The sequence below is a fragment of the Pseudorca crassidens genome, chromosome Y (genome assembly GCF_039906515.1).
Source record: "Pseudorca crassidens isolate mPseCra1 chromosome Y, mPseCra1.hap1, whole genome shotgun sequence".
NCBI classification, from domain to species: Eukaryota; Metazoa; Chordata; class Mammalia; order Artiodactyla; family Delphinidae; genus Pseudorca; species Pseudorca crassidens.
In genome coordinates, this window is record NC_090318.1 from 9695322 (window position 1) to 9710707 (window position 15386).

Sequence of the window (15386 nt, forward strand, 5' to 3'; positions counted from 1 at the left end):
GAACTGCATGTCCACAATAGATAGAATTTAAACACTGGATTACTGATAAATTGAGGAAAGAAAATGTGATACTGGAATATGAGGAAGAGAGTAAAAAGAAGGGCATGGGAGAGGGAAGACCAGAAAGCTGGGAGAATAAGAGCGAGCTGAGAAGAGGGCCTCCTGTGGGAGGGCCTCAATTCCATGAGAAACTTACTTTTATCCCCACGCCTAAGATACTCCTAACACACAGCCCAATCCTTGGCAGTTGAGTCCCGAAGATCCTTATCTGATGACATGTTTCTAGCCTCTCACTATTTTCTTGCACCTTCCTCTGAATCCATCTCAACTTACCCCTTTCTCTAACAGTGAAATGTGCATTTCTCAGCGTGGCATTAAAGAACTCTGCAGGAAATTTCCTGGTGGTCCTGTGGTTAGGACTCCGTGCTCCCAATGCAGGGGGCCAGGGTTCGATCCCTGGTCAGGGAACTAGATCCTGCATGCATGCCTCAATGAAGAGCCCACATGGCACAACTGAGACCCAGCGCAGCCAAAACAAACACTCTGCAGAGACCTGGATATTCTGTCCCTAATTTTACCCCCCAAATTCTATGTGGTATATTGAAAATTTAACTCATACTTTACCTCTGGTGGGAGACTGAAAGGATACTTTGTGAAGCCTCCCTTAGATCTCCTGGGATAGCTTTTACTGGTTTGCAGTGCTTGTACACAGAAGCTGAAGGCTCTGCTAATCAGTCACATCTGTAAATTTCTACAGAGGATTGCACTTGGTGATTACACTCACTAAGCTGAAAGTTTCTGGGAACTATATAACCCTGATCCCCTATATCCTCTAAGCAATGATTAAGTATGTAGGAGTATTCAAGTTCTTATCCCTTGAAGCAAGGCAAGACAGTTTGTGAGGTATAATTTACACTTCAAAGCTCCTCCTGGATCAAGCTGAGGCTAGCCTTCTGAACCCATGTCCCAGCTGGCTTTTTCTAGTTTCCCCTTTCTGCTTCTTTCATTCTCTTTCAGGTTTCTCTTGAGAGTCATCTGCTTAAGAACTGCATGTTGACCTCTGTGTTTAGATAATGCTGTCTGTGGCAAGGGTCCTCCCCACCTCTGCAAACCTAAGCACTTGAGTCCTGCATGTACATATACACACAAAATACATAATTTGTTTAGCTCTCAATTTTCACTCTCAGAAAACAGTGCAGTGATTACAGGTTTACTTCTCCCTGAGAGCAACCTAATGAATGTTTTCTTCACTCAACATAAAATGACTGAGACCAAGCACACTTTATCTTGAAGTTCCAGTGGAAAGGAGTCACATGTGCTATAGCTAAAGGGCTACAGAGAAAGGCTTTTGGGACCTTACACTAACTTGCATAGCAGGAAAAATGTTTTAAAATAGCACACTGTCTATGGATCATCACACTGAAGCTAAACTAGCAGAATATATATTCTGGTGATCCCTCTGCCAGATAACAGCTGTCTTAGTTCAACCTACTATGACACAGAATGCATTACTTAACAATAGACATTTATTTCTCACAGTTTTTGAGGCTGGAACTCTGAGATCACAGTGCCAGCATGGTCTGCATTGGTGAAGGCCATATTCTTGATTTACAGATGGATGCCTTCTTGCCATCCTGTGCCCACATAGTGGAGAGGGACCTGATTCTTTCACATTTCTTCTTACATTTCTTCTCCCATTCAAGAGGGCTCTACTCTCATCACCTAATCACCTCCCAAAGACACTACCTGATAATACCATATCATTAGGGGAGCACTATACATCTTTAAATCTGGCTATGGGTCTTTTAAATGGGGGCTAGAAGAATCCTCTCTGGCATTCTGACACAGTTTGATGCGAAAAGAAAATGCCAGGGAGTTAATAACCCAGGGCTGATACTTGCCCAATTCACAATGGAATCCAGTGGACAAATACTTTTCTCTTCCTTGTACGCTGACAATCATGAGGCCCATTCTACAAGCTTCTCAGAAAGAAGATCACAGGGACACCAAACACTAGTTACCCATAGTAACTAGTAATGGATTGAATTTTCCTCTTGTCTCTTAAATACCATTCTAGGACTTCCCTATTGGCACAGTGGTTAAGAATCCGCCTGCTGACGCCGAGAACATGGGTTCGAGCCCTGGTCTGGGAAGATCCCACATACCGCGGAGCAATTAATCCCGTGCGCCACAACTACTGAGGCTGCACCAGAGCCCACAAGCCACAACTACTGAGCCTGCGTACTGCAACAACTGAAGCCTGTGTGCCTAGAGCCCGTGCTCTGCAACAAGAGAAGCCACCGCAATGAGAAGCCCGCGCACCACAACGAAGAGTAGCCCCTCTTGCCATAACTAGAGAAAGCCTGTGCGCAGCAACGAAGATCCAACGCAGTAAAAATAAATAAATAAAAATAAATTTATATAAAAAATATGCTTCTACAATGTCAATGACTAAAATGGTCTCATAATGAACAGGTTAATTTGAGGATGATTAGAGATCATGCCCCAATTTTAAGCATCAAATGAGCAAGTCTGAAAGAATTCGTTTATAATAAACTTCCACATGGAGGCATGTTTTATTCTATATCATGAACATGTTAGGAATTCCAGAAGTTATGTATAATTCCAATCCTAATTTTGATTTCCCTAGGACTGTCTTTTGAGAAACTCTCACGGTGATCCTAACTGTAATGTTCCATATGTATTTAATTCATTACTGATGTCCTGATGTACAAAAACACAGCAGCTACTGTAACAGGGAAGAGTCAATTCTGACTCCATGTTGGATCTGTTTCTTTTACTTTTCGTTTGCTTTTGTTATAATCATTGTCTATAGCTGTAAGCATCCTGCCTTAGGGATCTCTATCCCTCTGCCTGAATATTAAAGTGCCTTTGTTCAGCTCAGAGAGAGACACTCTGACCCTGCTCACCTGTGAATGGCTGCAGAAAAGAAGAAATTAACACATCCCCTCTTATTTTGCGGGCGTCTCACTATTGGAGCCTCTCCTGTTGCGGAGCACAGGCTCCACACAGGCTCCGACAGGCAGGCCCAGCGGCCATGGCTCACGGGCCCAGCCGCTCCGCAGCATGTGGGATCTTCCCGGACTGGGGCACGAACCCACGTCCCCTGCATCGGCAGGCAGACTCTCAACCACTGCGCCACCAGGGAAGCCCGACAAATGGCTTTTTTACTTTACTTCCTCACCTCCTCTCCCTCTCTGTGCTATAGAAGAAAGTGGCATCCAGATCCCAATATGGTGTTTCAGGGACCCTAGTTCTCCATGTTCTTGGTCTGCCGGCTTTCCAAATAAAGTTGCATTCTTTGGCTCAACACCTTGTCTCCTGATTTATTGGCCTGTAACAAATTTGGCTTAGCCAGCCAGGAGCCTCGCTGCCTGTGGCTAGCTGGTCCTGGTCAGGCGATATTGGGGCAAGTCCCTAGCAGCTGCCGGGACCATGTGTCCTGAGGATCTTCCCTTCAAAATTCCCTGAAGCAGCACTGGCTACCCCAGCCCTTGGCAGTTGGAGCAAGTAACCGACAAACTTACCTGATAAAAGGCAGATGTATTATAATTAAAAAGTTAAAAGTAGGATCTCTCTGGCTATCTTAAATTTCCTAAGGTTACAGAAAACCTAGAATACATTGATTATATATATATAATAGTACCTATATGGAGTAGTGGAAATAAGTACCTTCTCTTTTAATCACATTATTTCTTCTTTGTACAATTCCAGCTAGAGCCCTCTTGTAAAAAAAATTTCCTATCAATTCAATTAAAGTACCATCAAACTTGTTTTGTTAATTCTTACAAATACACTCAACTTTCCTTATTTGTAGATTCTATATTTCAAATTTATAATTTGCCTACTCAATAAAATTTATTTATAACCTCAAAATCAATACTCCTGGGCTTCCCTGGTAGCACAGTGGTTGGGAATCCACCTGCCACTGCAGGGGACACGGGTTTGAGCCCTGGTCCGGAAGATCCCACATGCTGCAGAGCAGCTAAGTCCATGCACCACAACTACTGAGCCTGCACTCTAGAGCCTGACAACGACAACTACTGAAGCCTGCGCGCCTAGAGCCCATGCTCCAAAACAAGAGAAGCCACAGCAATGAGAAGCCCATGCACCCCAACGAAGAGTAGCCCCCGCTCGCCACAACTAGAGAAAGCCTACGCACTTTCTGCTACAGCGAAGACCCATAGCAGCCAAAAATAAATAAATAAAATAAATAAATTTTTTAAAAAATCAATAGTCCTGTGGCTATTCAGTCATCACAGAGCAGCAAAAATGTTTATGCATCTGATATTAATGTTCCCAGATAAAGGCGGGTCACGATTTGCCTTTATATTTCCCCTGCCATACTATAAAAAAGGCGTCATTTTCGGGGTATTGAGTGGCACATTCTATTCTTTTTTTCTGATTTTTGGTTATGATTTTGCTATTTAAAATAGACCCCAAGTGTTTTAAGTGCTGTGTAGTGTTCTTAAACACAAGAGGTCCGTGTCACTGTGAGAACTTATGTTTTCAATAAGCATCATTCAGATGTGACTCTTATAGTTCTGCTGCCCTTGAGTTCAATATCAAAAATATATATTAAATAAAGTATCTTTGAACAGAAACACACATAAAAGAAGATTATGTATTGATGGGTTCAAAAGTACAACCAGAGGCTTGCAGGGTCCTAACCCAGTACTTCCCGTACATCAGTATTTGTTAACTCAGTGCTCATGGCAACTCCTTCTAACATAACTACTGTAAATAACAAAGACTGACCACAGAAATATGCCCAAAGCACAAGACTACTTACTTTAGGAAATTTAAAAATTAACAATACTTGTTTTTCTTTTCTGTAATTTCTGTATGGTAAAGGGCAAAAAGCAAACCATTTTAAAAATAAAAACTCAACGTGTCTGAAATGCTAAATTCAGTGCACGTCAAGGCATGCTATACAAAAAATTAATTTTATTGTAGTCTGTAAAAAGAAAACAAAAGAGGAACAACAAACAAAAACACAACACAGGACAAAAGTCTTCTTAAATCAAATTCTATTTGTGTGAATTCAGCAAAATAATTTCTATAAAACAAAACAGCAAAATATTTAAGTAGTATCGGATGGGCTGTATTTGCTTGCAGGGATATTTGGTTTTTAGATAGGTTCCAAAATATTATGCACATTCAAAAGTTACCAATTCTTTTTTTTTTGCGGTATGCGGGCCTCTCACCATTGTGGCCTGTCCCGCTGTGGAGCACAGGCTCGGCATGCACAGGCTCAGTGGCCATGGCTCACAGGCCCAGCCGCTCCGCGGCATGTGGGATCCTCCCGGACCGGAGGCACGAACCCGAGTCCCCTGCATCGGCAGGCGGTCTCTCAACCACTGTGCCACTAGGGAAGCCCACCAATTCTTTTTTAAATATAGTATTTACTCACAAGTTTCCTGGAATGCTGAAACAAATTTTTATTCTAAAATAGTACTTCAGAATTATATTAACTAACTTGAAATTTATTATTTAATTAAACTCACAACAATAAGAATTTTGGAATGGAAAAGAAACTGGGATAATCTTGCTCTCAAGTAAAATAGTGATTGACAAGAAAATCATCCAGACATCTTGGTACAATGGTATTTCAAACTACTGTGGAACCCTGATGATGTCCACTTCATCAGGCTGCAGTTGAAGCAAAATTTTAGAAGGTTCACCTAATAAACTATACCAAAAAACAAAACAAATGCGCCAAATACAGTCTTCTCTTACGCTCCCCACATTCTGGTATGGCAAAATTTTACATATTTATTTTAAAATCTTAAAATTCTTATTATCAATATTTTCACATTCTGTATACCACCAAAGAGACTGAACTGTCAAACATTAAATATGAAGAAAATATATGTAACCAAAAACTGCTTGTTTGTCACATCTCCCCTTGTTTTATTTATTCTTGGTATAAGAAATAAAAGCTCTGGGCAATACAGCTGTCACTTTGAGGAAACTGCTGTCATTGAGGTAAATGTGTCCTCACTGGCTACACAAACTTAGTGTGAAGCCAAGCTAAATGTTATAGCATTACTACAGCTCTAAAGTGATTAATGTATTACCAGAATAAAAAGGTAATGAAAAATATGCAGAAACAGTGTTATTACATCATCAATTTTCAGATATCTTCCATGTAATTCAAAGCCTTACATGGCTCCAGTAACAAGAGTTAACACAAAGCTACTGGTGTGATTGACATGAATGGCCTCTTTCAATGTTACCTTTTTTTCTTCTTTATTCTGGTAAAGGATTTGATCCAATTGCCACAAAGCTGAACATACTGGTTGCCAAATGCAGCAAACAGAAAAAATTATTTTTTTGTAGAACTCTGACATTCATCAAAAAAATTTTCTTGCCTAAGAATTAACAGTCAAACATTAATATATTATATACACCTCTGCCATTTACATATTGCTATCAGCCATTTATTACAAAACATTATACACTTTCTCCTGCAGGTGGCTCACATACTGACAGCAAATTTCTGCAGATGAGACAATGAATCAACTCTCCACTCCATGCTGAACAATTTCTCTAGTTGTAAATACTAGCCAAATATAGAAGTTTGGACTGTAAGGCCTAAGTGCCTGGTCTTAAAGGAACCAGTTAATTATGGGAATTTCACTGATCCTTCATTTGAGATGAGGATACTTCTTCATTGCCTTCATAATTTTCTTGTGGTCGTTGGCTAGTTTTCTGATGGTTGTTCAAGTGATGTGCTGCTGGCCCTGTATACGGCTGTCCATGCACATGATTATTCTGAGAAGGTGAAACAGATCAGCATGTCAGACTTTTCAAATTAAAATAAAAAATCATGGTGTAAAGTCTGTCTAAAAGTAGACATGAGTCCTTTTTCCTTGGGGTGGGACTCAGCAATCTCTGATTTTAACAAGTGCCTTCAGGTGATCTGAGGGACATTAAATTTTGGAACCACTGCCTTAAGATGTGAATTAGTCTCGTTTATGGTTTAATTGAGGACAATCTTTCCAGAAACTTGTTTTTGAATGAAAGTTTCTTCAGATAAAACTTTTTCATCAGTTATCATTCTTTCTTTCCATCTACTGAAGTCAATCAAACTGTTAATTTTAAAAGACATTCTTATTGCAACTTAACATTGCATAGAAGTAACCAAGACACTTCTATTCTTAATATTATTTCAATAGTTATTAATTTTATGTTAATAAATCACACATTTTTATTAAATACTACAGCTTTTAGTTCAAGAGGGCTGCCTAGTAGAGAAAGAAAATACTACCAGGTTAGTCAAAACATGCTATTACATGACCCCACTCCAACCACTCTTCTTCTTGTCAAAGATATTCTAGATAGTCCCTTTACTACTTTACAGTCACAGGTAGTAAGTTACAGAATATGTAAGAAAAATAAGTAAATAATTTTTAAAGCACAAAAATTTGGGGGATAATGAAAAGAAGCAAACTCCTGTTTACCTGTTGATAGTGAGATCCAGATGAATGAGGATATAATGGCGCATCTTCTGGTGGAGATGATTCATGCTCATCTGGGGCATCTTGGTCATCGGGCTCCTAATAGTAAAATATTTAAAAGAGATTAAGAATGTGATTATAAAGCAACTTTAAATTTATTTTAATTCTTTAGGAATAAATTTTTTTCAAATCCGTAAAGCTGACCTGTTTAACATGTTTTCATTTACTGCAGATAATTCACAATTAGAGAAAAAGTTTGATTTACCTAGATATATGAGTTTCAGACAATTTCACAGAAATTTCTCCAAATTAACTCTAACAAAGGAGTCAGCATGCTTCTTTGATTACTTGAGAACAACCAACACTAAACGTTAAAGCCAATAAAACTGCATGACAAAATTTTTTACCACTGGCCTATAAAAAATTACTTCTCTTTCTTCCATTTTTATCTGCTGCCCATTAGTGGTTTTTTTTTTACCTCTTCTGGACAGAGTTCACAAGCTTTTGCCAGTGTCATCCTAGCACTATGTGATCTCTCTAAGAAATAACCATTTGATGTTTCATTGCTTTGCACTGGAGGAGACCAATTATTGTAAGTGTATTGAGCATTGCCAGTGTATGGTCTTCTTTCAAGTTCATCTCCAAGCCATTCCACTGCCCAGGTCCACTTTCTTTTAAGATCTCCATTACCCTTGAAAAGAAAATAAAATTGTTTATGAAAGAATTTGGAATAATTTTTATGTTAGCTTAAAATGCTGACGCCAAACTTTCATGATTCTTTTCTTACAAAGCACCCCTTATTATGATTCAGATTGTTTCAAAATTATAAGAAAAAATTCTCACCTGTAATATTTGGTAAGCAACTGGACAACTGCTAAAGAGAGCTACCATACATTTTATACACTGGTATGCTCTTTTTTGATAGTGATTCTTAGAGCGCTGGATAGTATCGAACAACCCATCTCGATCATCTGGGATTCCTTTAAGTGCATTATGAATTCTAGAAAAGAACCAGATACATAAATTTGCGGTATCTCTTAGCTAACATTCTGGAGCCTACTGACTGCCATTCAATACACAGTTTTTATTTATTTATTTTTATGCGGTACATGGGCCTCTCCCGTTGCGGAGCACAGGCTCCAGACGCGCAGGCTCAGCAGCCATGGCTCACGGGCCCAGCCAATCCGCGGCACGCGGGATCCCCTGGACTGGGGCACGAACCCGTGTCCCTTGCATCGGCAGGTGGACCATCAACCACTGCGCCACCAAGGAAGCCCTCAATACACATTTTTGATGTAATTATCTGATCTATTTAACTCTATAGTTAAATTACTAAGAAGGTACCATTAGTAAACCCACTTCATGGATGAGAAAACGAGTACAGAATTCAAACAACTAATGTCACATAGCTAGCAAGCTGGGGAGCTAAGTATGACTCAAGAGTCTGAAGTCCTATGAAATTATTATCAATTTGAAATGATTTCCCTATACTGTAATTTAAATGAACAATTAAGGATACTAATACTAAATTGTTCTCATTAAAATTAACTATAAACTATGTCTTCATGAATGCCTCGGCTGAGAACACATTTACTGGTAGTTAGAGCATTACTTCAAGGCTGCACTTCAGAGTATAAAGTCTAGTTTCTATGAAAGTGATATAATCTGGCAGTACAAAATTAACTTGAATTCTAATAAACATGGTGGGTAAAGCCATTTTCACTGCCAAGAACTGGCTGAATTGGTAATGATCAATGATTTCATTTCACCTCTAGCCAAACCTCAACATAACATTTTATATAGCCAATGGAGTCCTGTTCTCCTTAGTAGCCAATTAAATTTATGGGTAAAAATGTGCCTTCTGTAGTATCAGTAACTGAACATGAAGTATCTAGAAAAAATTCTCTTGCATACCATTTGTTTTACTTAACAGAATATCATTATATTCCAAACCAAAAGCACGGCTTTTTCTTTTCTTTACATGTTTCTTTTGCAGTACATACATTCATATAAATCTTGTTCGGAAAATATTTCAGTAATTTTTCTTTTTTTTGGCTGTCACACTTGGCATGTGGGATCATAGTTCCCTGATCAGGGATTGAATCCACACCCCCTAGCATTGGAAGCATGGAGTCTTAACCACTGGACCTTCACAGACATCTGAGTAATTTTTCAAAGTCTCATCATTCCAGACAAAAAAATAACATGCATAGGCACTGTTTAGCTGGAAACACTTGTAGTATATATTCTATTTTTATTCTTTAGTTTTAATTGATAACAAAGTGATACTCAGTATTTCTGCCACATCACCATTAATATCAACTACTTTTTTAAGCCATTATAATCGATATTGTTTTTGCCCACTTTGTTCTGTTGCCGATGACAGTGCTTGGCACAAAGTACACACTTTGTAAATATCTCTTAAGTACTGTTTATTAAATAAACCAAATGGTCATTTTACAAAACACTTCACATTTAAGCTAATAACAATCCCATACTAATTTGTTCACAAAAGCTCACTATTGTGCACATTAACGCAATATTTATACCTTTACTATTATCACTTCCTTGAGTGAAACTAGAAGGCTAGGATAAGACTGATGAGTTTAAAGCATCTGTAAGAAGTCACACGGGGACTTCCCCGGTGGCACAGTGGTTAAGAATCTGCCTACCAATACAGGGGACATGGGTTTGAGCCCTGGTCCAGGAAGTCCCACATGCTGCAGAGCAACTAAGCCTGTGCACCACAACTACTGAGCCTGCATGCCCAAACTACTGAAGCCCGCGTGCCCTAGAGCCTGTGCTCCGCAATGAGAGAAGCCACCGCAATGAGAACCCTGCGCACCACAACAAAGAGTAGCCCCTGCTCTCTGCAAATACAGAAAGCCCACACACAGCAACAAAGACCCAACACAGCCAAAAATAAATTAATGAATTAAAAAAAAAGTCACACAGTAAATAACATATGCTTAAGTTCTTTAGAAAAATAATTAATGAGTAAAAATTAGATCCTATTAAAACAGACTCTAAAAGTATCTAATTCTGTCAAGATACTGAAATAGGTACTAAATAATAAATGAATATAGGTTGTAACATTTTTGTTTCATGGTAATTTGTTTCTGGTTAACACTATTTTGAAAACATTGATTTTGATTTTCTGGAAATTTAAGATGCTAAATTAGTTGAGAATTTGAAAATATTAATTTAAGAAGTCTAATGTATTTCCAGTCCCCCTTAAATACCTGATTAAAGTGATTTATCATTAAACACTGTGTTCTACAAATTTATTAAAAACTTAAAGTCATTTAAATTTTTTCATTTCTATTATTTATTTAAAAATTAAGATTTTACTGGTTGTTTTGAGGATCAATACACAGACATTTCAATTTGTACACAATTCTTAACATTATGTACCAAAAATCTAAAATATCATGTAGTTGTGATTCTTTTAACAGTTATTCCAGTGACCTTCCAGCTTAAAATTTGGAGGCAAATTTTCCTTAATAGAATATCAAGTACCAATAGCTTCATATTATAATAATTTATTTATTTATTTATTTATTTTTGTGTGTGTTGGGTCTTCATTGCTGCGTGCAGGCTTTTCTAGTTGCAGTGAGCGGGGGCTTCTCTTTATTGCGGTGCATGGGCTTCTCACTACAGTGGCTTCTTTTGTTGTGGAGAATGGATCTAGGTGAGTGGGCTTTAGTAGTTGTGGCACGCGGGCTCTAGAGCACAGGCTCAGTAGTTGTGGTGCACGGGCTTAGTTCCTTTGCAGCATGTGGGATCTCCCCACACCAGGGATAGAACTTGTGTCCCCTGCACTGGCAGGTGGATTCTTAATGACTGCGCCACCAGGAAGTCCCCAATATCTTGAAATACTGACATGTTGTTATATCATAAGTCCCACTAATTCACAATTTAATATCATACACACTACATACTCAAATTGTCAATCGTTCACAGCACATTAACAAAGTTACTAGGAAAACTGGACTACCATGACCAAAGATGTTACAGAGTGCCCAAAATTCTGACGGTCATTTTCACATTTTTCTTTTGCTTATTAGAATGACTAATAGGTGGCAATATGTATACATATAAGTCCCTGTGGGGAGAAAAGTGAGGGTCAAGTGGTAAATTTGAGCCACTAATTCTATATCAGTATTCTTAGGCTGAGTTTTACTGCAAAGAACACAGCAGAATTTTGGGAAGAACTCTGAAGGTCTGCTGGTAGGTAGGATAACCTTAGGTCAAAAAAGTTACTGTTGACTCCTCATATACTAATAAAACTTCTAACAGGCTAAGGATTATTGTTAAATATCTAAATGTTACTTAGTGTAATGAATTAAAAAACAAGCATATGTAGTCCTAAATTACTATTAATGGAACTTAAAAACTTATCAAAAGCCTACATTAGTCTTAAGTTAAAAAAAGTGAAAAACGTTAAGTACAAGGAAAAAGAATAGTAATAAGCATGAAACTGCAGTTTTAAGAAAAAATAAAACTGATAGGGAAAACATTCATTTTTTTATGTTATATTTTTAAGATTAAGCATTTAATAGAAATTCAAGAAGTAAAAATATATTTGGCTACTAGAAATGTCAGTTATTTCTAGAACCTAGAAAAATGTAATTATTGTGGTAGCAAAAAGTGTATCCACCTGTGAGTCTGCCAAGAATCCTCTATTAGTAAAATCTGCAGAAGTAGATCCAAATATGGCCGTAGTTCATAGGTGTATGAATACGCAACCTAAAGACAGGTAAAACATAACTGAATTTCTTATTTAAAGGAATAGTTAAATTACAGGCACATGAATGTTTATTTTCCTTTAACCTGCCAGAGAAGTTCACTGAGGACAGTAGACGAGAACTGAGGATTCTCCCAGCAGCAAAACCGAAGCAATTTGATGGTTTCCTCTGAGTTACTGCAGTCTTCAATAATTTTCTTCACATAACTTGTTCTCACAAATAAAATGTCTGCCACATTTTGCTGAATTGGCATTATAGGCTGTGATAAATTAGGGTCACCAAAAGGACTGGGAAGAGGGGGATTACCTAGAATAGATTTGTCATCAATGAAAAGACAATACACTTCTTTGCAAAACTGCAATACTAAATTTTTTATTAAAAACAAAATTATAAATTAAATGTCCTAAGCACAATAAAACATTCATTAAAATGATCAGATATACTAAGATAAGATGTAAAAATATAAATGCTGACATTGAAGACAAAAAAAAAATAAAGTTAAAATTCTTACACCATTTCATAAATAAGGGATTTATCATACTAAGTGGTAAATTTTGAAAAAGGTCTCTTGTAAACATGTAAAAAAGCTAACGGTTTAAAAACATAATAAAGCATATAGTCTTTTACTTCATTTTTATAAATGTCAGGATTTTAATTTAGTACAAAAGCCTAGCATTCCTTTTAAAGTACTATAAATAATGGAACATTCTACTTTACCACTGATTGAAGACTGCATTCTTGATGAGACATTGCAACAGCGGATCAGCTGAGACACTACTGAGTATAACTTGCCTAATTCAGCATACTGATATTTGATTGGAGGACCTGGACCTTCATCTAAAGACACAAGCATAAAGGTAGCAGGTACACTCAATTTCAGAAGCTGTGTCTTTTCTGCCACACCTGTAAAAAAGGGACAAGAATAATGTTTAGGAAAAACAAGCAAAAATAGTAAGAATGGAAGGTTCTGCTTTAATAAAAAACTATGTATAGCTGCTTACAATTTTTATTATTAAAGCTCATCTCCTTTGATTAGACTGCACAAATACAGATAAAACAAAAAATACACTGATTTAAAGTAAATTAAAAACAATTGTATTTATTTTTAGCTGCATTGGGTCTTTGTTACTGCACGCGGGCTTTCTCTAGTTGTGGAGAGTGGCGGCTACTCTTGGTTGTGGTGCGCAGGCTTCTCACTGAGGTGGCTTCTCTTGTTGTGGAGCGCAGGCTCTAGGCGTGCGGGCTTCAGTAGTCGTGGCATGCGGGCTCAGTAGTTGTGGCTCACAGGCTTAGCTGCTCTGCAGCATGTGGGATCTTCCTAGACCAAGGCTCGAACCCTGCATTGGCAGGTGGATTCTTAACCACTGCACAACCAGGGAAGTTCCTAGTTAAAGTAAATTTAATTATTCTAACTGTGAAGTAGTGATCATGACTCTGGCTTTCCAATTATACTAAGCCCTAGAGAAAAGCACACTTCGTAGGGCCTAGAGAGACCCGTGGAGCCTAGATATTGTCTCTCAACAAAATAAGGGAAGATGACAAAGACAGAAACTATGCTAAACAAGAAACAAGATAATCTACCATCTTTTTTTCTGTAATCTACCATCTTCTCTTTTTCCCCTCTCTAGAGAAAAATTTTTTGGGAAAAAAAGCCTAAATTTCCTGTTGCTTTGTTTTCTAATTTTTCCATTCCTCATTCTCATTTTAGTTTCTCTCCCAAACTTGGTTTGAAGCTAAAAAGCAGTTCTCAAATTTAACTATTTCCTTGTTCTTGAATCTTTTACTTGGGATTCTGTCTCTTCCATTTTCTATTTCCTCTCTCCTTCTGTCCGTCCCTTCTTATTTCCTCCCTTTTCTATTTCTTACTCTTAACTGTGGATTCTTTTTTTCTAGCTTTTAGAAGATGTTTTCCCCCGAAGTTCTCATTCTACACTATCTCTTAATACTGCTTACTTTCCTGTGACTAAATATATAGTCATTATAGAATTTATAATCATTCATATAGATGACTCCAAATTTTGGATGTATGTATCTCACTGTTTATTGGAGTTCTTTTCTAAGGTGTACAACATACTTTTAAAATTTAATCTGCCTAGATAGGTTCCTATTCCTAGGTTTCCTCTCAGTAAATGGCAACACAGTTCTCTTAGTTCCTCAAGTCACACCTTGGACATACGTCTTTTCCCTGCTCCATTCATTCAAATATCCAATCACCAAGGTCTGCTGATTCTCTCATAAAAACTCCTAAATCTTTCAAGTGTTATCCTCCTTATTGCCCACTCCATAACATAAGGCAATAATTATATCTGTCTATAGATAATACTACAATCTCTAGTCTTGTACAACTGTAATCCATTCTACACTATAGCAATTGTAATCTTTTTTTTTTTTTTGGCAAGTGTAATCTTTCTAAGGTAAACCTTGCTAAAAATGTTATAATGGCTCTCAGTGCCCGCACAAGACCTGCAAAAAGAGCAGGTCCATCACCTATCTCAAATCTTGCACCAGATCATGTCACACAGAAAAACGTTCATATTTTCCAGTGAGCCAAGTCATGTAATGCCAAGTCTTTGCATCTACCGTTCACTCTGTTTACAAATTCCCTGCAACACGTTCTCCAACAAATTTACTCTGTTTTTAACAGTCTCTTAAAAAAGTGGTGCTGGGAAAACTGAACAGCTACATAGAGAAGAACGAAATTAGGACATTCTTTAAAACCATTATACAAAAATAAACTGAAAATAGATTAAAGGAATAAATGTAAGACAGGGTATTAAAAAACTGCTAGAGGAAACGAAGGCAGAACATTCTGACATAAATCATACCAATATTCTTTTGGATCAGTCTCCTAAAACAAAGGCAATAAAAACAAAAATAAACTAACGGGACCTAATTAAATTCAAAAGCTTTTGCATAGCAAAGGAAATCATCCACAAAACGAAGACAACCTCCTGAATGGGAGAAAATATTTCCAAATAATGTGACCAATAAGGGGTTAATATCCAACATATACAAATAGTTAACACAACTCAACATCTAAAAAACAAGTCGATTCAAAAATGGACAGAATTGAATAGACATTTTTCCAAAGGGGACATTCAGGATGCCAAAAGGCCACAGGAAAAGATGCTCAACATCGCTAATCATCAAGGAA

The 15386-nt window shown here is 37.6% G+C and overlaps 1 protein-coding gene across 4 annotated transcripts in view; it reads right to left on the bottom strand.

Annotated features, from left to right (window-relative positions):
* Positions 1 to 5034: 5034 nt before the first annotated feature.
* LOC137217798 (ubiquitin carboxyl-terminal hydrolase 9X-like) overlaps positions 5035 to 15386 on the bottom strand; it is a 145172-nt gene continuing 134820 nt past the window's right edge. For 3 of the 4 annotated variants that reach the window (XM_067724757.1, XM_067724759.1, XM_067724756.1), the window contains 7 exons: positions 12950 to 13135; positions 12318 to 12538; positions 12145 to 12233; positions 8328 to 8484; positions 7963 to 8175; positions 7488 to 7583; positions 5035 to 6798 (listed from right to left, as the gene is read on the bottom strand). In XM_067724757.1, the coding sequence (XP_067580858.1) occupies positions 6661 to 6798; positions 7488 to 7583; positions 7963 to 8175; positions 8328 to 8484; positions 12145 to 12233; positions 12318 to 12538; positions 12950 to 13135 (1100 nt within the window). In that variant the 3' untranslated portion in view covers positions 5035 to 6660. The remainder of the gene's footprint in view (positions 6799 to 7487; positions 7584 to 7962; positions 8176 to 8327; positions 8485 to 12144; positions 12234 to 12317; positions 12539 to 12949; positions 13136 to 15386) is intronic. The other variant, XM_067724758.1, reaches the window with a different exon arrangement.